The 26676-nt window shown below is 40.4% G+C and overlaps 2 protein-coding genes across 2 annotated transcripts in view; one reads left to right on the top strand and one right to left on the bottom strand.

Annotated features, from left to right (window-relative positions):
* LOC127203582 (40S ribosomal protein S19-like) overlaps nt 1-26676 on the bottom strand; it is a 223000-nt gene that overhangs the window by 132343 nt on the left and 63981 nt on the right. The gene's annotated exons all lie outside the window — the stretch shown is intronic.
* Nucleotides 14102-26218, top strand: Bsph1 (binder of sperm protein homolog 1). The gene is made up of 5 exons (XM_051161891.1): nt 14102-14174; nt 17929-17947; nt 19578-19579; nt 25184-25315; nt 26076-26218. The coding sequence occupies exons 1-5, from the start codon at nt 14102-14104 to the stop codon at nt 26216-26218; spliced, it is 369 nt and encodes a 122-aa protein (XP_051017848.1).

The raw sequence follows: 26676 nt of genomic DNA, 5'->3' as shown, positions 1-26676 counted from the left end.
AGTTGCCCTAAAATGTATTAACTGACGTATAGGATTTTTATGTAAATCACTTATTCCAAAAGATAAAAAATCCAAAACTTTAGATGCTTCTGGTACTGAGAACTTTAGAAAGCACACACAATTAATATTAGCATTAGGTCTTTGTCTTTTTTGAAGTTTAAGATGGCATTGTTAATGCGGTTCACAAATACAGAATACTTTATTTAACACTTTGTGATACATACTACTTTTTTTTTTGTTTGGTCAATATTTATTGTGCAAACATAATCACCTTAGTTCGAAGCTCCCCGCCTCAAAAAAATTTCAGCTAAAAAGCAGGTGGCCTGGGGCACACTGCAATCCCAGAACTATAATCCCAGCACTGGGGAGGCAGAGACAGGAGCATCCCTGGACTCACCAGCCCCAGGTTTTATGAGAGATGCTATCTCAAACTATGTGATGGAGAGGAGTCAAGGAAGATAACGCTCTGGCCTCCATACATGCACCAACATGTACACACATACATGCATATATATACATACACATACATGTACATAAATATACACAGAAAAATCCACCAAAAGTATCATTTGTTTAGTCACCACCTATTTTCCAAGAATGGAGAATATAACCATTAAACTTCGAACCCCTACCAAGACCTAGCCGACGAACAGGATATTCTCCACTGTTGAGTGGAGAGTGAGATCTGACTCTCACACGAACTCTGGTGCCCCTTTTCTGACCACGTCCCCTGGATGGGGAGGCCTGGCGGCACTCAGAGGAAGGATAGCTAGTTACCAAGAAGAGCCTCGATATTCTAAGAGCATATATAGGGGGAGGAGGTCTCCCTCAATCACAGACATAGGAGAGGGGAGAAGGGGGGAAGTGGGAGGGAGGGAGGAATGGGAGGAAACAGGGGAAGGGCTAACAATAGAGAAATAATATGAATAAAATAATAAAATGGAAAAAAATTTAAAAATACTTACAATATTTTTATAATTATTTACAAGTGGTTCTTGCCTGATCTTCCTTGACTATTTTGTTTCATTGTAGAATTTCGTATAAAAATTAAATATGTACATAATTTTGTGAGTACAGTATACTTAAAAAGAATAAAATTCTTTCTTCTCCTCCTTCTCTTTCCCCAAGCACAGTCCAACACCCACAGATGTGCACTTCTTTATGTTATCTTTTAATACATACTACCTTCAAGCACTTTTTTGTTTTTGCTGTTTTTTTTATTTTTTATTTGCTCACTTTACATCCCAACTGTAGGCTCCTCACTCATCACCTCCTGGTCCCACCCTCTCTCCTGCATCCCCTTCCCCTAGTCCTCAGAGAGGGGGAGCCCCCTCCCCTATCATCTGACCTCAACCCATCAAATCTCATCCGGACTGCTTGACTCCTATTCCTCTTAGGCCTTGAAAGACTGCCCTGCCAGGGGGACATGATCAGTGAGTGGGCACCAGAGTCCATGTCAGAGGTAGCCCCTATTTCCTACATTATGAGACCCACAAGGAGACTTTGCTGCTACTCAGTACTATGTCTGAGTAGAGGGTCTAGGTACACACCATGCATGATACTTGGTTGGTGCATCAGTCCCCCTGGATTTGTTGTCTCCATTGCTCTTCTTATAGAGCTCCTGTCTCCTCCCTTTCCTTCTACCCTACAACTCTTCCATAAGACTCCCTGTGCTCCACTCGGGAGCTTTTGTGTTTTTGTTTCCATCCCCTGAGGGTGGAGTCTTTCAGAAGACCTCTCTTGTAGGTTCCTTCTCTTCAACTGCTTTCTGTGTCTATTCTATTTGTCCTTCTGAATGAGAGTTAAGCATCCTCCCTAGGGGCTTCCTTGTTATTTAGCTTCTTTAGGTCTGTGTAATGTAGTGTGGTTATCCTGTATCATGTGGCTAATATCCACTTATAAGTGAGTATACACCATGTGTGTCTTTCTGGGTCTGGGTTACCTCACTCAGGATGATCTGTTCTAGTTCCATCCATTTGCCTGCAATTTTCATCATTTCCTTGTTTTTATTAGCTGAGTAGTATTCCCTGGTGTTACTGTACCACAGTTTCTTTATCCATTCTTCAGTTGAGGGGCATTGAGATTGTTTTCAGATTCTGGCTATTATGAATAAAGCTGCTATGAACACAGTTGAGCAAATGTCCTTGTTGTGTGGGAGAGGTGTATATGTCAGGATATGCTCATCAGTGGTATAGGTGGGTCTTGAGATAGAACTACTCCCAATTTTCTGAGAAAGAGCCAAATTGCTTTTGAAAGTAGTTGTACAAGTTTGCACTTCCACCAGCAATGGAGAAGTGTTCACATTTCTCCACAGTCTTGCCACCATGTGCTGTCACTTGAGTTTTTGATCTTAGACATTCTGATTGGTATAATGAGTTGTTTTGATTTACATTTAGCTATTAATAGGGACATTGAGCATTTCCTTAAGCAGTTTTATATTCCTCTGTTGAGAATTCTCTGTTTAGCTCTGTATACCACTTTTAAACTGAATTATTTTGTTTGTTGGTGTTTAATTTCTTGAGTTCTTTATATGTTTTGGATATTAATCCTTTGTCAGATGTAGGGTTGATGAAGATCTTTTCCAAGTCTGTAGGCTGTTATTTTGTTCCATTGACAGTGTCGTTTGCCTTACAGAAGCTTTTCAGTTTCATGAGGTCTCATTTATTAATTGTTGATATTAGAGCCTGAGCTGTTGGTGTTCTGTTCTAGAAGTAGTCTCCTTTGGCAGTGAGCTCAAGGCTCTTTCCTACTTTCTCTTCTACTAGATTTAGTGTGTCTGGTTTTATGTTGAGGATTTTAATCCACTTGGACTCTAGTTCTGTACAGGGGATATATAATGGTCTAGTTACATTTTCTTACATGTATACGTACAGTTAGACCAGTACCATTTTTTAAAGATCTATCTTTTTTCCATTGTGTGTTTTTGGCTTCTTTGCCAAAAATCAAATGTCCATAAGTGTGTGAGTTTATTTCTGGGTCTTCAATTTGATTTCATTCCAGAGACCTGTATGTTTCTATGCCAGTACCATGCAGATTTTTAAATTAGTGTTTCTCTACAGTGCAGCTTGAGATCAGGAACGGAGATACCTCCAAAAGATCTTTTATTGTATAGGATTGTCTCAGCTATTCAGGTTTTTTTCCATAAGAAGTTGAGAATTGTTCTTTCAAGATCAATAGAATTGTGTTGGCCTTTTGATAGAAATTGCATTAAATCTGTAATTTGTTTTTGGTAAGATGGCCATTTTTACTATGCTAATTCTACCAATCTATGAGCATGGAAGATCTTTCCTGTTCTGATATCTTCTTCAATTTCTTTCTTCAGAGACTTAAAGTTTTTTTCATATAAGTTTTTCAATTGCTTGTTTAGAATTACACCAGGATACTTTATGTTTCTTGTGGCTATTATGAAGAGTGTTGTTTCCCTAAATTCTTTCTCAGAACATTTTGTCTTTTGTATACAGGAGGGCAACTGTTTTTTTAAAGTTGATTTTGTGTCCAGTCACTTTGCTAAAGGGGTTTATTGGTTGTAGAAGTTCCTTGGTAGAATATTTTGGGACACTTATGTATACTATCATATCATCTGTAAATAGTGACACTTTGACTGCTTCCTTTCCAATTTGTATCATTTTGTTTTTTTTCCCTTTTAAACTTTTTTTTATTAATTTATTCTTGTTACATCTCAATGTTTATCCCATCCCTTGTATCCTCCCATTCCTCCCCCCCCATTTTCCCATTATTCCCCTCCCCTATGACTGTTCCTGAGGGGGATTACCTCCCCCTATATATTCTCATAGGGTATCAAGTCTCTTCTTGGCTACTTGCTGTCCTTCCTCTGAGTGCCACCAGGTCTCCCCCTTCCTTTCCAATTTGTATCATTTTGATCTCATTTTGTTTTCTTATTGTTCTATCTAGGACTTCAGGTACTATATTGAAGAGATACAGAGAGGGTGGACAGCCTTGTGGTGTCCCTGATTTCAGTGGAACTGATTTAAGTTTCTCTCCATTTAGTTTGATGTTGGCTATTGGCTTGCTGTACAATGCCTTTATTAAGTTTAGGTACGTGCCTTGAATCCCTGCTCTCTCCAACACTTTTAACATGAATGACTGTTGTCAAATATCTTTTAAGCATAGAAGGAGATGATCATGTGGCTTTTTCTTTCATTTTGTTTATATGATGATTGCATTGATAAATTTTATTTTTCTGTATGAAATTGGGAATTTTCAAAATTTTATTCAATATGTTCACAGACCCCAGAGTGGTAAATTAGTCACAATTCATGCTGAAGGAACAACTGTCAGAATTAACTCAGTTTAGAAAAAATATATAGGTAATAAAGCTAAACAGATTTTTTTAAGTAAAAGGATTATATGAAAAGATAAAATGTAAATTAGAGCCAGAGTAGAGGATGTTACTTTATTTTGGTTGTTACAACTGGTGGAGACTTAGATAGTTCTGGCTCTAGCTTCTGCCATATCTCAGGATATGCAGGCATTTTTTCTAGAGTGAAGAGTCACTGGAAACTCAATTTCAAATAGGAGCAAGGTCATGAAATTCTGAGAAAGATCTGAGTCCCCATGAATAATAGATATGAAACAGAATGATCTTGTTCTCTGCCTACCAGTAAAAGCTTTTCCACCAAGTGTGTACCATTATGGGTTAAATGAACTTGAATATTGAACAAGATTGTTATAACAGTCAGTCCTCTATTGCTACAGATGGGCAATATAAAGTCCGCCTTTAAGATGTTTGATACAATTGCCTCACCTTTGTTCTGGACCAAGAACAAGAAGAGATTTCCAGTTTTGAACTTCACTAGTGGCTTGATGTGGTTGTGGCTTCTTAAGTCACACGGCATTTCCCACCTATGTCTCTCAGAGACGTTGTGAAGTTTAGATAAGTTTAAATCTGGAAACTACTTAAACTATATATGAAACATGGGTGCTGCTTAACAAACATTAGCTGCCATTTTCGTGATCATTACTGTCATATTGTCATCACCACCATCATCAGTACTGTCATCATCACCATGAACAAAGTGTTTCCTTAACCATGGGGTGCACCAAGTACATGGTTGATTCTAGAGAGTCAAAGGGCAGATGGCCCCTATGCAGGGAAGTAAGGTTATCCTTCAGAGCTGTTAGTAAGAAGCCAAACATAATGAATACTATTAGCCATCTGTGAAGCAACCCAGCAGATGGCCTAATCTTCTTAACTGGGTTTCAATCCTACATAATCCAGACCCTACTGACCTGTGTGTTCTCACTCTCTGATGAATGTCTGTTTGACCTTACCCTATGGTTTCTCTTTTATTTTCCATTTTTCTCATGTCCTTTACCTCCACCCTAAATGTCAATCCTCTCTTACCGTCTGTAGTTTCTGTTCCTTACCTATGACAACTTTCTCTTCACCTGCATCAATAGTCTTCACTATGCCTATGTTATCCTGCAGATCTCTGAAAGAACTCCTTAGTCTGAAAGTATTATTCTTTGATCTGCAGTCCAGTCACTGTGAGCTCTTTTAGTGGAAGTGCTAGATTTGACTTATGGCTGCATTCCCTGTTCATAATTAATAACCTCAAACATAAGGTTACTTAACAATCATGCACTGAATAAACAACTGTACAGTAAATTTGTTCAGAGGAGTCATGGGGATTTTCAAGTTTTCTCACATGAATGTAGGTGTCCTTTGGGAGGTCTGACCAAAATGACACTGGGATCCTATAACTCCTGTGGGGCCAAGTAGGAGAAGAGTAAGGATTTAATATATAAACTTAAGAAAGGTGAGATGCTTTAGATCTAAACCATAGGAACAAGAGAAAAATTATTTGTTTAACATGATATTTTGGAATTTATCTACTAGAACAAAAATCCAAACCCCCCCCCCCAAAAAAAAAATCTAAATCCCAATTTTAAGGAAGTAAGAAAACTAGTACTTGACTGGGTAAGTAGTGAGGCATGGCAGAACCAGCATTATACTCAGCTGCATGCAAAGATCCCAGGTATACTGCAGCCTTAATGGTGGGTTTACATCTCCATACACCACATGTATCTTCTGGACCAGTTAACAGAGTCACTTGAGGGTTGGTACTTACTACTCCTTTAAATTTTTTTCCATTAACTTATTTATTTAATCACTTTATAGGCTGATAACAGCACCTTCCCTCATCTCCTCCTAGTCCAACCCTCCCATCCTCCTACCACAACTCCTTTTCTCCTCATGAAGGGGGAGCCCTCCCCAACCCACCCCTGAAATCAAGTCTCATCAGTACTAAGCACATCCTCTTCCACTGAGGTCCCACAAGGCATCCATGTTAGGGGAATGTGACCCAAAAGTAGGCAACAGAGTCCATGTCTGAGATAGGCCTCACTCAAATTGCTAGGGAATCTCATGAAGCCCCAGCTTCCTCTCAGCTACATATATGTAGGGACCTAGGGCCAATGCATGTCTGTGAGCCCCCATGGGCCTAGGTTAGTTTACTCTGTTGGTATTCTTTTTTTTTATTTTTATTAATTTATTCTTGTTACATCTCAATGTTTATCCCATCCCTTGTATCCTCCCATTCCTCCCCCCCCATTTTCCCATTATTCCCCTCCCCTATGACTGTTCTTGAGGGGGATTACGTCCCCCTATATATTCTCATAGGGTATCAAGTCTCTTCTTGGCTACTTGCTGTCCTTCCTCTGAGTGCCACCAGGTCTCCCCCTCCAGGGGACATGGTCAAATGTGAGGCACTTACTTGTCCCCTCTCGGTTCCTCTATCACTCCCCTAACTCTTAAACAAGACTTCCCAAGGTCTGGGAAAGGTTTGTCTGTGGATGTCAACATCTGTTTCCATTGACTGCTGGGTGGAAACTCTCAGAAGGCAGTTATGTTGGCTCCTGTCTACAAGCCTAGCAGAGTATCATTAGTAGTGTCAGGGGTTGGCTTTCTCCCATGGAGTGGGTCTGAATTTGGGCCAGTCATTGAAACCTCCATCAATCTCTGCTCCGTCTTTATCCCCGCACACCTTGTTGGAAGGGTAAATTTTGGGTCAAAGGTTTTGTGGGTGGGTTGGTGTCCTCCTTTCCACTGGAAGTCCTGCCTGGATATAGGAGGTGACCACTTCAGTCTCCATATTCCCTTATGCCAGGAGTCTCAGCTGGAGTCACCCTATATATTCTCAGGACCCTAACCCATTTTAGGACTCAGCTTGTCCAAGATATGCACCACCTATCAGTTTCCCTTTTGTCTCTCTCAGCCCTCTCACCTCCCACATCAAATCTCCCCATACCTGATCCTCACCCTCTTTCCCCTCACCACCACCTCTACCACCAAGTTCTCTCCATTCTTCTACTTCCAATGTTTATTTTATTCCATATTCTGAGATTCAAGTGTGACCCTTTGGGCTCTCCTTTTTTTAAAAAAAATTTATTTATTTATTTATTTATTTATTTATTTATTTATTTATTTATTTATTCAGATTACATCTCAGTTGTTATCCCATCACTAGTATCCTCCCATTCCTCCCTCCCTCCCACTTTCACCCCATTTCCCTCCCATAGATATATGACCGACACTATATGATCATAGGCTATCAAGTCTCATCTTGGTATCCTGCTTATTCTTTCTCTGAGTGCCACCAGGCCTCCCCACCAAGGGGAGGTGGTCAAATATGGAGCACCAGAGTTCATGTCAGAGTCAGTTCCTGCTCTCCACTCAACTGTGGATAATGTCCTGTCCATTGTGTAGATCAGAGTAGGGGTTCAATGTTTATTGCTTGTATTGTCTTTGGCTAGTGCAGCAGTTTGAGCAGACCCCGTGGACCTAGATCCACCTGTCATGATGTTCTTCTTGTAGGTTTCTAGGACCCTCTGGATCCTTCTATTTCCCCATTCTCCTATATTTCTCTTACCTAGAATCCCAGTAGGATGTCCTCACATCTATCCCAATCTCCTGGTAACTGAAGACTTTTAGGGGACATGCCTTTTGGGCTAATGTCCAATTATAAGTGAATATATACCATGTACGTCTTTCTGCTTCTGGGTTAACTCACTCATAATGATCATTTCTAGTTCCATCCATTTGTCCAGAAAATTTGAGATTTCCTTGTTTTTAATAACTGAATAGTATTCCATGGTGTAAATGTACCACAGTTTCTTTATCCATCCTTCAACTAAGGGACATTTAGGCTGTTTCCAGATTCTGGCTATTGTGAATAAAGATGCTATGGACATGGTTGAGCATATGTCCCTGTTGTGTGGTGGAGCATTTTCTGGGTATATTCCAAGGAGAAAAATAGCAGGGTCAGTTTTCAGAGAAAGTGGTTGTATTAGTTTGCATTCCCACCAGCAATGAAGGAATGTTCCTCTTTCTCCACATTCTTGCCAGCATGTGGTGTCACTTGCGTTTTTGATCTTAGCCATTCTGATAGTGAGAGATGGAATCTCAAAGTCGTTTTGTTTTGCATTTCTCTGATGACTAAAGATGTTGAGCATTTCTTTAAGTGTTTCTCAGCCATTCAATATTCCTCTGTTGAGAATTCTCTGTTTAGTTCTGAGATCCATTTCTTAATTGGGTTATTTGGTTTGCTGGTTAATTTCTTGAGTTCTTTATATAGTTTGGATATTAGCCCTTTGTTAGATCTTGGGTTAGTGAAGATCTTTTCCCAGCCTGTAGGCTGTTGCTTTGTTCTGTTGACAGTGTCTCCTGCCTTACATAAGCTTCTCAGCCTCATTAGGTCCCATTTATTAATTGTTGACTTTAAGGCCTGGGCTGTTGGTGTTCTGTTCAGGAACTTGTCTCCTGTGCCAATGTGTTTCAGGCTCTTCCCCACTTTTTATTCTAACTGATTTAGTGTCTCTGGTTTTATGTTGAGGTCTTTAAACCACTTGGACTTGAGTTTTGTGCATGGTGATAAATATGGGTTGAATTGTATTTTCTACATGTAGACATTCTATTAGCCCAGCACCATTTGTTGAAGTGGCTAACCATTTCCCACTGAATAGATTTGGCTTCTTTGTCAAAAATCAAGTGACCATATGTGTGTAGATTCATTTCTGGGTCTTTGATTCGATTCCATTGATCAACCAGCCTATTGCTATGCCAGTACCATGCAGTTTTAATTACTGTTGCTCTATAGTACAGCTTGAGATCAGGTATGGAGATTCCTCTGGAGGATCTTTTATTGCATAGGATTGTTTTATCTATTCTGGGTTACATCTAATTGAATTGATGATTTAAGAGGTTGATAGAAATCTCCAAAAAACCCAGGGTGTTACCAAAATAATAGATTGCATTCTTCAAACTGACAGCAAAGCCCCATTGCTGAGTATATCATCCACATAATTCACTGGAAATGGAGAGGTTGAGTTAGTGACTACATAAAACCTTCAGCCCTATTTCTTGGGTCTTTGGTATGGAAAGGTACTCCATAGCCTACAAAAAGAGAAATATAAACACCAACCTACACACAAAACCTTTGATCTACAATCTGTTCTGTGTTTCAAATATGCTAGTGCAATGGTGGCACAAAACTTGTGAAAACAACCAACCAATGTCTAATTTGGCTTAAATCCCACTCCTGGAGATAGAACTTATACTGGACACTGCTTGAGTAACCAAGAACCAGAGATGAAATAGACTAGAAATCTAGGCTACAAACAAAATAGTACTGGTCTAAAAAAAAGTAACAATAAAATACTCACAAATGCCTTATTCAGTCATCATAAGAGAAACTTCCTCCTGTAGCAGATAGGAACAAATAAAAAAACACACAGACAGACACTGAACACACACACATTACTTACAGAGAGATGGGGAGTGAGGGAGGGAGGGAGGGAGAGAGAGAGAGAGAGAGAGAGAGAGAGAGAGAGAGAGAGAGAGAGAGACAGAGACAGAGACAGAGACAGAGACAGAGAGAGAGAGAGAGAGGAGAGGGAGGGAGAGATGTTGGAGCACATAGCTCTAAATTAGGATGCTTGTAGAGGAATTTTAATCCAGAAACATGGCTGCTATGATCAAATAAAAAGGCCTCTAGGTCTTTTTGATCCAACTGGAATGCAGACATGTCCTTAGCACATACCTTTAATCTCAAGTTAACTTGTAGAAAGAGGCAACCATGTTTAAAAGTGATGTCAAATTGAGGGGCAGACAAAGCAACAAATCATAGATAGATTTGACAGAATGAGTCAGATATAGGATATGCCCAACTCTCATGAGAACAGACAGAAAAGGGAGGTGACTTAAGAGAGCAGGAGCAAGAGAGAGAAAGGGGGAGAGGCAGTTTTTACCAAGACAGTCTTATAGAAACAGGATGAAGTGAGAGCAATCTACACACATATAAAGACAGAATGAGCCAAAGATAAGGTACCAGAAGATTAGAACAGATTTCTAGAATTAATTTGAGGCCAAGCAGAGCAATTCATTGAGAAACTGAGAGAAGCTGGATTGAATTGGTCAGCTAGGAAAGGAGTTTGATCCAGAACAGCTGAGTTAAACCAACCAGACAGAATTTAGAAAGAGCTTAAAAAAAAGGGGTAAGCTTATTCAGCAGAAAGTCTCAGAGTCTGGAAACAGTCTAGGCCTAGGTTAGACTGTACAGAGTCTAGAAGCTTCTAGGACTAGGCTTGGGTTAGCAGATGAAGGCAGTAAACCCCAGAGACAACAAACTTTTTAAGCAAATAAAAGTTACTTTCACAGATGTCTCCATCAATCCATTTTCCCCAGACCTCAGGGACTTTCATGGAGGAGGAGGAGGAGAAGGAGGAGGGGGAGGAGGAGGAGGAGGAGGTAGAAAGAGTGTAAGAGTCAGATGGAATGGAGAACACTAGGAGAACAAGGCTTTCTAAATCAATTGAGCAAAACTCATATGAACTCAGAGAGATCTATGCAGCACACACAAGGCTGATGTGGGTCTTCACAAGGTCTTTTGCTTTCAGTTTAGTATTTTTTTTAGAGAGTGTGAACAAGTATGCTCCTGGTTCTAGTGCCTTCTCCTGGGGTTCTTTTCCTTTTCTTGGATTATTTTGTCTAACTTTGATGTGATGGTTTATGTTTTATCTTATATTTCGTTATGTTTTGTTATCTATGAAAAACCGTTCTTTGCTAATGAGAGAAGAGGTGGGGAAGAACTGGGAGGAGTAGAAGGAGGGAAAAAACTCTAATTAGGATATATTGTAAATATTTTCCAAAATAAAAGTCTTCAGAGCCAGGTGTGGTGGCAAATGCCTGTAGTCCCAGCACACAGGGAGGCAGAGGCAGGTGGATCTCTATGAGTTAGAGGCCTGTCTGGCATACAAAGCAAATCCAGGACAAGGCTACACAAGGAAACCTTGTCTCAAAAAGTCTGCAGAGGTCATTTTCAAAAGTGAAAAATATGATAGGCAGATTTGGGCCCAGGGGTCCCGCTCAAACTAAGGCACCAGCCAAGGACAATATAGACGGTAAACTTTAAATCCCTACCCAGATCTAGCCAATGGTCAGAACATTCTCCACAGTTGAGTGGAGAGTGGGATATGACTTTCTCACGTACTCTGGTGCCTCACATTTGACCATGTCCCCTGGAGGGGGAGACCTGGTGGCACTCAGAAGAAGGACAGCAGGTTACCAAGAAGAGACTTGATACCCTATGAGCATATACAGGGGGAGGTAATCCCCCTCAGGAATAGTCATAGGGGAGGGGCATAATGGGAAAATGGGAGGGAGGAAGAAATGGGAGGATACAAGGGATGGGATAACCATTGAGATGTAACAAGAACAAATTAATAAAAAAAATAAAAAAATAAAATATAAAAAAAGAAAAATAAACATATGCTTTGTTACTATTTTTAGACCTAAAAGCATTATATTAAAAAAACTTTCAGAACTTTGTTCACAAATAAAATACATTTTGAGGTGATAGATTTCATGTTTATTTTGCTATCACCATCTACATTGTAAGAGATACAACTTCAAACTGTGTCTCATTAAAGGATGCAATAATTATTTCTCAGTAAAAATGGCTACTAAATCTAAACCTGGTGGCATATGCCTAAAATCCCAGCACTATGGAGCAGGAGGATGAGGAGTTCAAGGTTTCTTTCAGCTACAGCAAGAATTTAAAGTTAGGGCTGGAGAGATGGCTCAGAGGTTAAGAGCATTGTCTGGTGTTCCAAAGGTCCTGAGTTTAATTCCCAGTAACCACATGGTGCCTCACAACCATCTATAGTGAGATCTGGTGTCCTGTTCTGATATGCAGGCATATAGTACATGCAGACAAAAATATCATATATATAATAAATAAATCTAAAAAAAAAAAAAAAGAATTTGATGTTAGCATGGACTACAAGAGACCCTGTCTAAAAGTCCTAATTAACCAACGAACCAAATAGCCAACCAATGTTTTTACAAAATTGTAAAAGGATAAATTCTCAGACTCTAGCCTTGATTTTCTGGCATTTATGTTTTGGCAGAATTCTTCATCTTTCATTTAAAGAACAACTGAATTTATTGCAGATAGGAATGCAGAGCAGAATCTTCTGGGACTCTTTACTGAGTCATGATGTCACAGGAACAGGAGACTGCCATCATTCTGGCTAAAAAGCCAACAATGCTCTCTACAAGACTGTCTGGACTTCACCAACTGCTGTTTTCAGTGAGTCCATCTCCAGCACAGGTATCAGAATACTCTCTACAGATTTCCTCTGGACTGGCAGGTGATGGCATTTCCTGGGTCATGGCATTCCTAGTGCCCCAAGAGGTACAAGACAGATGGTACAAGACAGGATCTGTAGAGTTTCCAGGAGGAAAGGGTTAAATAGCCTTGTTGGAAAATGTTTCTATCTCATTTAGAGGTAAAAACATTTTAGTAAATACTTTGTGCAGTATAAATAAAATGCTATTCAGGGAGCTAGCCAGATCCTCACCTACCAACCCATTAAGTTTCTAAAGGGTTCTAGGAAACAAGGAGCTTTCTTGCATCTCTATAACGTATTACTCAACTCTGGCTTATGAAGATGGACTAAGGTATCCTTACGCACAACGCTTTCCACATCACCTGTATAATTATCTTCATGGGAACACCTTGAATTTCTGTGTCTCACTTTGTTTATACTTAGTGCCACTGATGTGAAGTGTTCCTTTTTCACGTGTATACTCAATTGCTGCTTTATAGTCTGAAGACAGAGAAAGACGATGCAAGAAACAAAGCAGAGGGAGAGACAGAGAAACAGAGCGATCAGTAGAGGAATGAAGAGAAGAGAGAGGGGAGGTGGAGGAGGGGGAAGAGAGAATAGAGGGCGATCAGAGGGATTAGGGGAAGAAGATGGTAGAAGACAAAATGATTTGGAGTTAGAGATGGAATGAATGGGGCAGATGAAGAGTAAGGGAGGGAGAGGAATGAGAAGGTGGAGATGGATGAGGGAAAGAGAGAAAGGAAGGAGACAGCGATAAGAAGCCAAAGGGGCATTTTCATTTTTATTAATTTAGTCATATTACATCTCAATGGTTATCCCATCCCTTGTATCCTCCCATTCCTCCCTCCCTCCTGCTTCCCCCCTACTCCCCTCCCCTATGTCTGTGATTGAGGGGGACCTCCTCCCCCTGTATATGCTCATAGGGTATCGAGTCTCTTCTTGGTGACCTGTTATCCTTCCTCAGTGCCGCCAGGCCTCCCCATCAAGGGGACGTGGTCAGAAATGGGGCTCCAGAGTTTGTATGAAAGTCAGACCTCACTCTCCACTCAACGGTGGAGAATGTCCTGTCCATCGCCTAGGTCTGGGTAGGGGTTCAAAGGTTCCTGCCTATATTTTCCTTGTCTGGTGCCATAGTTTGAGCAGGAAGGACCCCAGGACCCAGATCAGCCTGTCATAATGTTCTTCTTGTAGGTTTCTAGGACCCTCTGGATCCTTCTATTTCCCCATTCTCTCATGCTTCTCTCATCTAAAGTCCAAATGGGCATTTTCAAAAGAAAAAAAGATAAGAAAAAGTTGCAGACTGAGTCTGGCTGTGGAAAGAAGTGTGGGAAGAGGTAGGAGGAGGGGAGAGGTGACGGGACAAGGAGGAGACAGGCTGCGACTGAATCCCTGGGTCTACAAGATCTTGAGAGTGAACTAGTTTTACGAACCATTTCCTGGCAGGAGCAACATGGCCCAGCCTGTGGGATTTCTATTGGTTTCCATCTGCCTGTTTCACAGCCTTTTCAGTCTTCAAGAGGAAGGTGAGGGGTGAAGTGAGTGTGGCTGGGAGTGGAGTTTTTGATGATGTTTCCTTGCACATCAGTGACATATGTAACAAATTCTGCGATGTTTTGTAGGGGAGAGGCCACCCTTACTTTGTGTGTCCTAATTAACGAAAAGGGGAGATCTCTATCTTCCAGGTATTTTTTTTAAGTGTAGAAAACAGGATCTGCCGAAAGGCTCAAAACTATGAAGATAAAACCATCGGGGAGAAGGATGGGCATATGAATTAGGGTATTCTACCGTCAGAAGCCATGTCATTGAACAAGTTGTCTTTTCACTTTGATATGTTTTAAATTCCTACATAAGGAGAAAATGGGACTCACTTTTGTAAAACTCAAAACATGTGGTTTTGAGTTGCCATGTGGGTCCTGGGAACTGAACTGAAGCCCTCTGCAAGAGCAGCAAGTGCCCTTAACCGCTGAACCGTCTCTTCAGGTGTCACCTCAGTTTTGTTTTCACGATGTTTTTGAGCGTCTTAGCACAGTGCCTATGTGCTAGGATGAGGATAACTTGTGAGAGCTTAGTCTCTCCTTCTGTTATGTGAATGCTAGGGATCTAACTCTCTGGTCCTCAGACTTGGCTTGGTGGCAAGGACTTATACCGGCCAAGTGCCTACGGGGCTTTTGTTTGAGGCACTGAAGTGCGTACTTGTGATGTTAACTGTAGTCAGTGTAGGTCTGCAATGACTATGCTGCTTCAATAGCCAGACTGAAGATGGGAGGACGTGATCAGAAGTTAGAGGCGCTCTGCTTTCAGGGAAATCAGATAACGAAAATCATCAGATTTTAGCATATTTGGCAGTGGTAGCGTGGTAAGCTTTCAGGTGAAAAAAACTTAAGCATCAAAAGTTATTTTCAGTCAATGATTGAACAGATAAGTGGGAAGACAGAAGAGACAGGCCTTGAGTGATACATGCTGAAACCATTTATGATCATGGCCTGGAGAAACAGAAGGGATTCAGTTAGCAACACTTCACAGACGGCTGGCTTGAGTGATCTCATGCCAGGGTTGAAATTTATTACTATTTTGGGAATAAAATAGATAACCAAAATCTGGCAAATGGTAACCTCTCTTGCTTTCTATTTCCATTTAAACATTTTTTATTCTTAAGAGATGGCTCAGTGAGGGTCTGAAGAGATGGCTCAGTAGGGGCTGGAGAGATGGCTCAGTGGTTAAGAGCACCATCTGCTCTTCCAGAAGTCCAGAGTTCAATTCCCAGCAGCCACATGGTGGCTCACAACCATTTAGAATGAGATCTAATGCCCTACACTGTATATATAATAAATAATTAAAAAAGAATATATATAATATATATACATAAGGAGAAATATGTATATATATAATATATACATAAGGAGAATATGATTATACATACCCTTATTTCTCTCTTCAATTTACCTCAACATGTCCTATTCCCAACCTTTTTTTCTTCAACATACTATTTTGGTTTTGATTCTTTTTGGTATTTCACTTCATGCATCCAAATCATACTCATTTCCAAGTTCTTCCATGTCCACCCCCACCCTTGTGATCTCCCCCACAACAGAAAAATAAAAACAAACAAACAAACAAGCCCTTGCCATTGACAGCAATATTGCCCCATGTGGCAGCATGGTCCATGGGCATCCATATGGCTTTTGGTGGTAACATGGGGCATGGATCCAGATATCCCCATGGCCTTAGGTGGCAGTGCAGGCCACTCACATTAGCCTAGTCCTCACTGCTGTTGCATATGGTCATGTCTCCAGATCTGCTTCTTTCCACAGTGCATGTACCACTCAATTTTTCTATCTTTCTAATTTTTCCGTCAACTATTTGTTCATAGTAGTGGTGCCAATCACCTGTCCCATGAAGGCAGAGAAGCCTGGGTGTCTTCTGCTACCTGCAACCCCAAACTTAAAAAAATAATCTATTAAGTCTAGATAATGACACCTATGTGTGCATGGTGTAGGCTACCTACACATAGGAGCCATGAAAACCTATCAGTTGCTACAACTCAGAAAAGATTGATACCCTCTCCCAGAAGTTTTGACTGCCAGTAGCTCCCCAGTGAGGCATGGGCCTACAGAGATCACCCCCTCAATCTCCCACATCTATGCTGGAACTTTGCTTCTATTGACCACATGCAAGATAACCATAGCTACTGTGCGTTCATGAGTGTGATCGCCAAGCTACGTCATGGCCAGGGGTCATCACTACACAACACTTCTCTCCACATGTTGACTCTTACATTTTTTTCTGCTTTCTCTTCTGCCAGCCGTTCCCTGCGGCCCAGTGAGAAGGGCTTGATATAGATGTCCCATTTAAGGCTGAGCATTCAATATCCTACGTTTTCTTGTTTCAAACCTCTCATTACATATATTTTGATGTTAGTCACAGGGAACACCCCTAAAATTACTCTTTTTGAAAGGTATTTCTAATTTTTAATTTCTGTAACTTTGGATTGCCTGATAGTGGAGTTGGTTGGTAAGTCACAAGTGGACATGATGTTACATTTTTTTTGTGTTGTTTTGTCTTGTTTTAGGTACTTGTTGGAGAGGGTTTGTTTTGATTTCCTCTTCTCCTGATCCTAATGGGATGTTCTTCTTTTGTGTCTCTTTTTTTTGTTTTGTTTTTGTTTGTTTGTTTGTTTTTTTGAAACAGGGTTTCTCTTGTAACAATCCGGGCTATCCTGGACTCGCTTTTGTAGACCAGGATGGCCTCGAACTCCAGAGGCCTCCTGCCTCAGCCTCCCAAGTGCTGGGCTTTTTTGTGTCTCTTACTAGAGGAATATCTGCATATAATTCATCTAGAGGGCTGATGAAACACAGAGTTGATTATTGATTGGATTGCTGAAGTCATCCTGTGTTGGCTATGTGCCAACATGGCCAAGGGTGAGGCCGGATACTCAGAACAGAGGTGACTAGGTGGAGTCAAAACCTCAGTTACTGCTCAGATTCTATGAATCTGCTGGAGATAGGAAACTAACTTCAGATCCAGTCAAGTCTGTCTAGTAGCTGGGACCTGTGGCTAGAGCCACCGCCTCAGAAAAAAACGTCTAGGTTCATAGCTATATAGAGTCAAGTTTCTGCAAGGACAATTGGAACTTTAGAAATGGGAGGACAACTTGCACAGTGACTTGAGAGACCAAAGCTCTATTAAAAAAAATCATCTCTCATACAATACATTTAAACTGCAGGTTCTCCTCCCTGCACTCCCCTCAGTTCCCCAGCACTCTCCTCTCCCCCAGATCCACTCCTCTTCATTTCTCTTCAGAGAAAAAGCACGTATCCCAAGGATATCAACAAGATAAAATAAGATGAGATACAAACCTTCATATCAAGGCTGGGCGAGGCAACCCAGTCGGATGAAAAGGGTCTTAAGAGCAGGCAAAAGAGTCAGAGACGCCCTCACTCCCACTGTTAGTAGTCCCACAGAACACCAAGCTGACAGCCATAACATGTATGCAAAGGACCTAGCACAGACTCATGCAGGCTTCATGATTGTCACTTTCATCTCTGTGTAAAGCTATACTCCTTTTGGGAACCCTGGGTGCTGGGTCCATCCCTGCACTGACCTCAGAGTCCACTGGACTAGAGTCTCGGTCACACAGGGTACTTTCTTGTCCTGTAGAAACCATGATTTTCAGAATACACATTTTCACAACTGAGTTTAGTGAGATATTTTTGTTCCTTCAATTTAAAATATTAAATTTAGTGAAACAAAATATTTGTCCCAAGCTGTGTCTTTCAGAGTACTATCCACCAACCATGTACGAGTTTGTTTTTGAAAGCAGCTTTTAGAACTTTTAAAAATGTTAATGAAAATTTTGTAAAGTGTGTTAATGAATATTTTATACTTATAAAAGATAAAACATGATTTTATGTATGTATACAAGGCAAAGTAAGTTCCTTTAAAAACAGTTAAGGGCTTTCTATGGCTTAAGATTGCGTGGGGGCCCGTGCATGCTGTCACAGCTGCTTTGAGTTCAAATGTGAAATTGTCTGTCTGTGTGTGGAAAACAGTTTCCTTATATTTACCCACGGTGTCTGGCTCTGACAATATTTCTTCTCCTTCATTCACACTGATCTCTGAACCTGAGGAGGATGGATGTCCCATTTAAGGTTGAGCATCCTCCAGGGTCTTCTTCTCTGCTCATTCACCACTTGTGGGTTGTGGGTGTCTGTTAATACTTTAAGGTTGTGGACTCAGGTAGGTCAATCACACTGCAGTGGGTGGCTGTATGCCCCATAATATTTAGAGCACAAATTTGAGTGAGTATGGAATGGGGTGTGGATCTGGGAGGACCTACTGGAGTGAGTATAATCAAAATACAATGGGTGAAATTCCCAAAGAATTAACACAAATATTAAAAAATTAACACAAATAATGATTTTTTATTCATACTCTTTAAGTGATTAAATGTGTCAATATGGACATATCAAACTGTTATTATTTTCTTTTCTCAAAGACTGATCACTGCAAAACCTATGAAGCAGAACAACACAGAAATTAAATTGACTAGTGAGGGGACTTCTAACATATGTAATATTATGAAAAGGAAATAAGCCATGTCTATATAAAATAATAGACTGCTAGTAAATTCTATAAAAATTATTAGAAGCTGGCAGTCTTTGTATAAGATTCCTTGGTTGGGGGGCAGAGTTTTCTAGGGCAGGGATTTACAAAGTAAGAAATGGTGGTATTTCAAGTCCTGAGCTTAGGTAGTTCAGTTATTGGTGGGCTTTTCTTTTCAGGGATTAGTTAGTTCTGCTCAGAGATTGGTGGGGGTTTAATCTGGACATTTCCGAGGAGAACTGCTACTTAGTATCAGCCTGAAAGGGTTAACTAAGGATTTTGGGGAAAAGCTCAGGGGCTGCCCCTCCTGGAAGGGTTGAGCAGCTCTGGCTCTGCTCCCAGAAGTCTTGGCAGTGATTCCTTGAGAACTTCTTGATAAAGTTAAACAGCTATTGGTTCAAGGAGAGGGAAGGCGTATAGTTATCTTCTTTCTTGTTCGTGAAATTTTCTCCCTTGACTGATTCCCAGAATGTGTTTAGTCTAATAGGAATGGGAACCAAGTTTGTTATTGGTAATATTAATGAATAACTAATGTTACGCGCCAAGCCAGAAATATGCTACTTTAGAATAGTATAAAAGCTGTGCTTAAGAAATAAACCGTTGCTATTTGCCACCAGAGCAGTAGTCCACCCGTTTCTTAAGGCTATGTGCCATCGGAGCAATAGTCCGCCTGTTTCTTAAGGCTACTTGCCATCAGAGCAGTAGTCCGCCTGTTTCTTAAGACGTTCGCGGAGCTGGTCTCTGTCACTTTTCAATTCAAATTAGCATAATCTGGGATGAAGCCTATTGACAGGCTAGAGATGACATTTGTATGACAGTTGCAGAGGTCTGGAGAGGAGCTGGGCTGCTGGAACTTTTTTCAGGCAGGGATCTGGTCCCTTTTCCTGCCTTGAGGGGTTACAAAGTTTACAAAGAGGGTCCAGAGCAGGGAAGGCTTTCCCTGTAGTATGAAGAGCTGGCAGAAACAGGCGAGGAGGTGCAGCCATTGTGGGCAGCTCCTGGTGGCTGCGGTATGCATTCTGAGGCAGGAAAGGTGTCCGCTTCCCTAACATGAGTAGGCTGAGGCAGGAAAGATCGCCATGGATACCTTACACTGAGGAGCTTCCAGGGGCTGACATTTTTGTCTCCTCCTGCTCCACAGTCCCAGGGTGGGAAGGACAGGTTGATAGCCCTGAGGTGGGAAGGAGGGGCTGGCAGCGTACCAATTAGAGCTTTAGCTGTGCTATGTGGGCAGCTCTTGGTTGGGGGCAGTGGGATGCTTTGATCACTGTGGCAGCAACAGAAGGGCTGTATGCAGGCCACTGCCAAGAACACTGTGTACCATCCCAGGGAGACCAGTGTCTTATGCAATGACCTCAGTGTCCTGTTTTTTATGTTCTTGCAACATCCACAGATTGAGACTGGCTTGTCACACATAACACAATTATCTTCATTTGTATCTGTTTTTTGGGGGAAAAGACAGAATTTTATCTTTGGAGCTATGGACTTTTTGTCATGTATCCTCTTCCTATAATTTATTCCTCAATTTTTATATTAGAATTACCCTTCCATTCTTGAGTTATATCTTGAGTTATAAGTCTATATAAAATAATAGACTGCTAGTAAATTTTATAAAAATTATTAGAAGCTGGCAGTCTTTGTATAAGATTCCTTGGTTGGAGGACAGAGTTTTCTAGGGCAGGGATTTCCAAAGTAAGAAATGGTGGCATTTCAAGTCCTGAGCTTAGGTAGTTCAGTTATTGGTGGGTTTTTCTTTTCAGGGATTAGTTAGCTCATCTTGAGCATGAATGTAGCCTTTTATATGTGTTGTTGACCGTGTTGGGAAGTGTCAAGTACTTTCATTAAGGATTGTCATATCTAGGTAATAAAGTATTGGCTTATAATTTCTGTTTAATTAAAAAAGATAGATGGATTATAGATACATTTTCTGGATAATTAATGTTAAGAGACAACCAGACATCAGTAAGAGAGGGAGTACTCTCTTACACTGACGATGAAGTACTTTGGGATTAAGTCATTTAGCCATGTGTAGGATTAGTAGAGAGCAAGCCAAGAGTTCTCCTGATGAGGGGCTGGAGGCATGGCCAAGTGCTTGCCAAGCGAGTACAAGGTCTGGGGTTTACTCCCCAGCAATGAAAAAGATGTAGGATTTCTATAAAGTAAATAATTTCAGGAGCATAAAACTAGATCTGAAAGCAGAACATGTGACCCAACCTGTGGGGTTCGACTAAAACTCGGGAGGAAGGTCACCTGTTGAGAATGCAAGACTCAAAGAAGGAGAACAAGTCTGATTGATCAAACTCTCAAACTTTATTAGTCAGACAGCAGCTTTTATAAGGCAGAAGGCAGGGGCGCATATTGCTATAGCAACCCAGCTGCAGACTTTTTTTTCAAAACACAGGGAATTCCAGGCAGGGTCATAATGTCCTGCCACACAGGGTATCTTGCTTTGTCTTCATCTAGCTTTAGTCTAACTGCTAAACCATAGCAGGGTCGCTTCATCTCTATCTGTCTTTAGTCTAACTGCTGACCCACAACAGGGTCAGCTAGTTTCTGGTGAAAGGCAAGCTCTAGGAAAAACAGAGACTTAAAGGTGCAGGCTCTGACAAGATGGCTGAACATTGACCATATGGCCTATTGTCCCCAACAAACATGTATGATATCTGTGGTGGTTTGAATAGGTATGGCCCCCATAGACTCATGTGTTTGAATGCTTGGCCCATAGGGTGTGGCAATATTAGGAGGTGCGGCCTTTTTCTCAGAGGAAGTGTGTCACTGTGAGGGTGGGCTTTGAGGTCTCCTATGCTCAAGCTAAGCCCAATGTGGTAGAGTTTCCTGATGCTGCCCATGGATCAAAATGTAGAGCTCTCAGCTCCTCCAGCGTCACGTCTGCCCACATGCTGCCATGCTTCCTCCCTTAATGGAAACGGACTAAATCTCTTATTCTGTAAGCCAGCCCCAATTAAATATTTTCCTTTATAAGAGTTGTGTGGTCATGGTGTCTCTTCAAGCAATGAGAAAGACTAAGATAATAACCTTGAAACAATTTCATGCCAATGTTGCTTTTCCTCAGACTAACCATCTATCTGTTAACATAATTTTCTAGGAGAATCTGTTTTAAAGTCTAAGATTAAAATGGACTTTACTAAAATTTTGTTTTTCAGACTTTATGATTAGACATCCAGAGGTAGAAGGTAAGTTGGTCGGAAATTTTATTATTATTAATAAATATTCTTTCTCTTTAAATTTTTCTTTATTTTAATTTTATGCACGTGGTTGTTTTGTCTGTCTGTATGTCTGTTCATCACACGTGTGCCTAGTGCCAGTGGAGATCAGGAGAATGAATCAAATCCCCTGCAACTGAGGTTTCAAATGGTTGTGAGGTGCCATGTGAGTGTTGGCAACTGAACCTAGGTCTTTTGGAAGAGCATCCAGTCTCAACCACTGAGGCATCTTTCCAGTCCCTGTGTGTTCTCTTCTGATTCTATGGAAATGGGAACACTAGTTATTTTCTTCTACTAAAAATATTCTTTTTCTCTTTTTTTCACCAAACATTGCACATGTCCCTTGTAAACAGGTAACACAGTGGAATATTCCACCATGAATTCTTACCAGCACTAAAAATTTATACTTTTAAACTTCTTTTGCCATTCTAATGGGAAATGCTATGTAGAAAATATGCCATATAGGAAATCAACCAGTAACCATTTGGGATATTATAAACAAAACAGCGCTGCAGTAGGAAACTACCTTGTTTTATAATCACTTGTTTAGCCACAGTATAGATGTTTCAGTTTAAAACCATGGCATTGATGGAGGCAGAGTCAAATAAGTAATATATTTTGAGATGGTAGTGGTTTGAATAACAATGGCCTCACAGGCTCACAAAGAGCGGCTCTCTTAGGAGTTGTGCCTTTGTTGGAGCAGGTGTGTCGCTAGAGGGTGGGCTTTGGGGACTCAGAAGCTCAAGCCAGGTCACTTTCTGCTGCCTGCCAACCCAGACATAGTCCTCTCAGCTCCTCCAGCACTGTTCTGCCTGCATGCTGTCATTCTTTCCGCCGTGACAACAGTGGAATAAACATCTGAAATTCTAATCCAGCTCCCACTAAATGTTTTCCTTCATAAGATTTGCCATGGTCATGGTGTCTCTTCACAGCAATAGAAACCTTAAGACACAGGACTTGTCCATTTTTTGGTCACAATCACATTCACAGTTCTAATAGTGTCTTTGATGTCTGAGGTCACCTTTGTAAAGAGTTATTTTTAGTTTTTAGTTATGGGTGTGACTGTGCCTGTATTTGGGTGTGTTCATGTGAGTGCAGAGGTGTGCAGAAGCTGCATGTGTAGGGTTCCTGCATAGATCCTGAGTTATTGGCAATTATGAGTTACCATGCTGGGGTCCTGGGTACTAAATATGGGTCCTTTTCCATAGTAGTGTATTCTCCTAACCACTGAGCTATTGCTCCAACCCTGAAAGAACTGAAGAATTTAAAAATAGGACAGTTTAAAATACATTTAGAGGAAAGGAAATTGTGATATAATTATATTTCAGTAAAAATGTGTTATATTATAATGTTTTATACTTATTATTCAACAATTTTACACAGGTAAACTATATATATATATATATATATATACACATATATGTATATATTTTGAACACATACATTTATTTTATTACACATGAATAAAACAAACTACATACAGCAGGAAGAACCATGAGACAATCCTGAGTTATATAAATGTTACATTCATAGTGATTTGGCTATTTGTATTTGTTAAACTTGAAGTAAACATCTTTGCTATCTTGTTGGGTCTAAATTTCTGAATGAAATTCAATGTCTATCATATCTCATCTCTATTAACTTAAATAATTTATCTTGATCTAAAAAGGTATTATCCCCTAACCAACTAAACTTTATTGTAAAACTAAACTATCTGGTCTTTGACCCCTCTCAGAGACTTGAAAAGTAATAAAACTTAAATTCCTGAGTGAACTGGTAGTGCAGGTTAGCAGCTTTGAAAAATGAAAAAATGACTTTGACAGTTAACCGCCTGAACAATCACCCAACACTCTCTATAAAATTGGAGCATCATCTTCGGGCCTTCTACCCCGATATGTCCACCAGACTTATTCGCGAGGCAGGAAATATTGAAAACCTACTTACCCTGTCTTGGCAGAGTTTGGCCATCAACTCTCTCTGCATCTAAGCTTGCTAATTTTGGGGCAGAATTCTGTCTGTGGCAGAAATGAGGACATTTTGTCCAGTGGCTTATTTGCCACATTTGAAGCCAATTCCATAAGGAGGTTCTTTGATGCTCATCATTTTCTTTGAGGTCAGCTGGGTGTTGCCAGGAGTTAACTTGTCTTGTTGTCAAAAGAATCTTTAGAATAGTAAAAACATCTTTAAATGCCATTATTTTGTGGGTCTCTGAGACTTTTGAAGGCCTTATATATCTATAGAATTATATCTATCTGTTAGACTTAGCATATATATTCTTGTGATAAAATTAGACTAGTATTTGACATGGCCATGATTTGCATCAATATATAAAATTCTATACCAATGACTTAGAAATAACCTCCTTTGTGAGTAACAATTAAGGCCTTGAGTTAAGGAGTAGGTTCAATCATCTACCTTTTGTTCTATCTTCCCTCTATATTTCTCTATCCCCCTTTTTTTCTCTTCAGCTCCTATCTCCTTACCTATGGATGAAAGATAAAGGAAAAGAGAGACATCCCTGAGTCCAGATTACTTTTATTTCTGTATAAGACCAATAATAACTTATAACCAACTCCTGATGAAAATAAGCATTTATAGACCAAGAAAGCAAACAGAAACCTACCTGACCCCCCTGTAGAGGGAATGGGATGTCATTTTCTTAAGGCTTCTTCAGCCTGATTTGGGATGAATAATACCTTAGAAGGGGCCCCAAAAATGGAGAAAATGGTTAATCAATCCAGAGATTGTATTTATGGACCAGTTTCTAAATAAAACAATATATTTTGATCATACCCATCTGTAACACCCCATCCCACTCCTCACATTTCTAACATACCTCTCTGTTTTTCATGTCCTCTTCATTTTTGTTTTTGTTTTTGGTAACTCACTGAGTCCAATTAGTGATGGCTGTTGGAATGTTGACTGATCTTGTTGGCTTGATCTTAGGCAGGTGGCCACAGTTCCTGAGAGTTCATGAGTTCATGAGAGCAATGACCATGTCACGTCTAGAAGACAGCACCTCACAGCTTTTCTTTTCATCTTCCTGACATTACATTCTTTTCACCCCTTTCATGAGATATTCCCCAAGCTGTGTGTGTGTGTATGTGTGTTGATATAGATGTCTCAGTTAGGGCAGGGATTTATTTTTTTAGAAAACACTACTAAAACACCCAGGGACAGATAAAGAGATTTTTGTTTCCTTTTAGATGGTGAATGTGCCTTTCCTTTCTCATATAGAAATAAGTTATTCTATGACTGTGTCGACTTCAATGCAAAACACAAATGGTGTTCTTTGAACAAGACTTTTCAAGGTTACTGGAAGTACTGTTCTCTGTCAGGTAAGTGTCTTGACTCTAAATTTCACAGAGGGAAGGGTCATCCCTTGTCTTGGAAACCGTTTGGTGTGACAGACAAGAACTCATAATCTTGAGCAGATTCTGTTGTGGTGACAACACACACACACACACAACCTCTTTGCTGTTGTTGCATGTGAGTGCATATGCTGTATGTGTGGGTGTGTACTTGTGAATGTATGAAGGCCAGAGGTCAATGCCATGTATCTCTGTGTGTTATTCTGCCTCTTTTGTTGTTGTTTATTTATTTTTTTTTGAGAAAAAGGTCTCTCATTAAGCCTGGAGCTTGCTAATTTGTGAGACTACCTGGCCAGAAATCCCAGGGGATCCTGTTGCTTTTACCTCTCCAGGCTTGAGATTAAAGGCATGTAATACTTTGCCTGCCTTTTTATTGGGTTCTTCCTTGCATACTGATGACTTTAGATGACAAGTTGTCTTCCAAGTCCCTGTGATGAATCATCCCTGACAGCATCAAAATCACATATAATCTAATACATCTGTAGTAGAAGATTTTTGAATCCACCATCTTGATAAGAAAAAAACTAGTAGATTATCAAAGCAGTACAAAATCATCAAGGTAGTACCAATTTTATTTTCATAAGCTCTTGGTGGACTAGGGTTACGAGAGAGAGAGAGAGAGAGAGAGAGAGAGAGAGAGAGAGAGAATATGTGGTGTGTGTGTGTGTGTGTGTACATGTCTACTGCAAAAAAGAATGAATTTCTCTTCCTACTGACTCTTTTGCAGACTATGCTCCATGTGCCTTTCCCTTCTGGTACAGACGCTTGATCTACTGGGACTGCACAGAAGATGGAGATGGGTTTGGAAAAAAGTGGTGTTCACTAACCCCAAATTACAACAAAGACAAAGTTTGGAAATACTGTACATAAAGGTGAGATTTCCTGAAGAAGGTTTGATGAAGGTGCACATGATGAGGATGAAGGGAATTGATGGGGGGGGGAGGAGAAGGAAGAAAAATACTGATTCTTCTTGGAAAAGCTGTACCTCCTTTCTTTTTGCCAGGAGAAGAAACAATTGAATCTTTACTGCAAGTTTTCATTTAAATTTAAAGATTCTTTTTCTGGATGTAAGTTGAGGTTGCTTTGACTATAAGATGACTTATGGTTTATATGATGGATTATGGGCCTTTTTTTTTTGAAACAGGGTTCCTCTGTGTAGCATTGGCTGTCCCGGAACTCACTCTGTAGACTAGGCTGGCTTCAAAATTGCAGAGATCCACTTGCTTCTGCCTCCTGAGTGCCGGGATTAAAGGTGTGCACCTAAACCACCCGGAAGACTGTGGGATTTTAAGAGGGAGATTTATTGTTCAGCCTCCACTTTTTCTTTA

The sequence above is a fragment of the Acomys russatus genome, chromosome 19, assembly GCF_903995435.1.
Source record: "Acomys russatus chromosome 19, mAcoRus1.1, whole genome shotgun sequence".
NCBI lineage: Eukaryota > Metazoa > Chordata > Mammalia > Rodentia > Muridae > Acomys > Acomys russatus.
The sequence above is the reverse complement of the archived record's forward strand: the minus strand, read 5'-3'. Positions and strand labels throughout refer to the sequence as shown.

Excerpts from the sequence above, each read along its gene's own strand:
- Bsph1 (XM_051161891.1), top strand. The coding sequence starts at position 14,102 with ATGGCCCAGCCTGTGGGATTTCTATTGGTTTCCATCTGCCTGTTTCAC. Across the intron at positions 25,316-26,075 it reads GAAGTACTGTTCTCTGTCAG|ACTATGCTCCATGTGCCTTT; the intron begins GTAAGTGTCTTG and ends ACTCTTTTGCAG.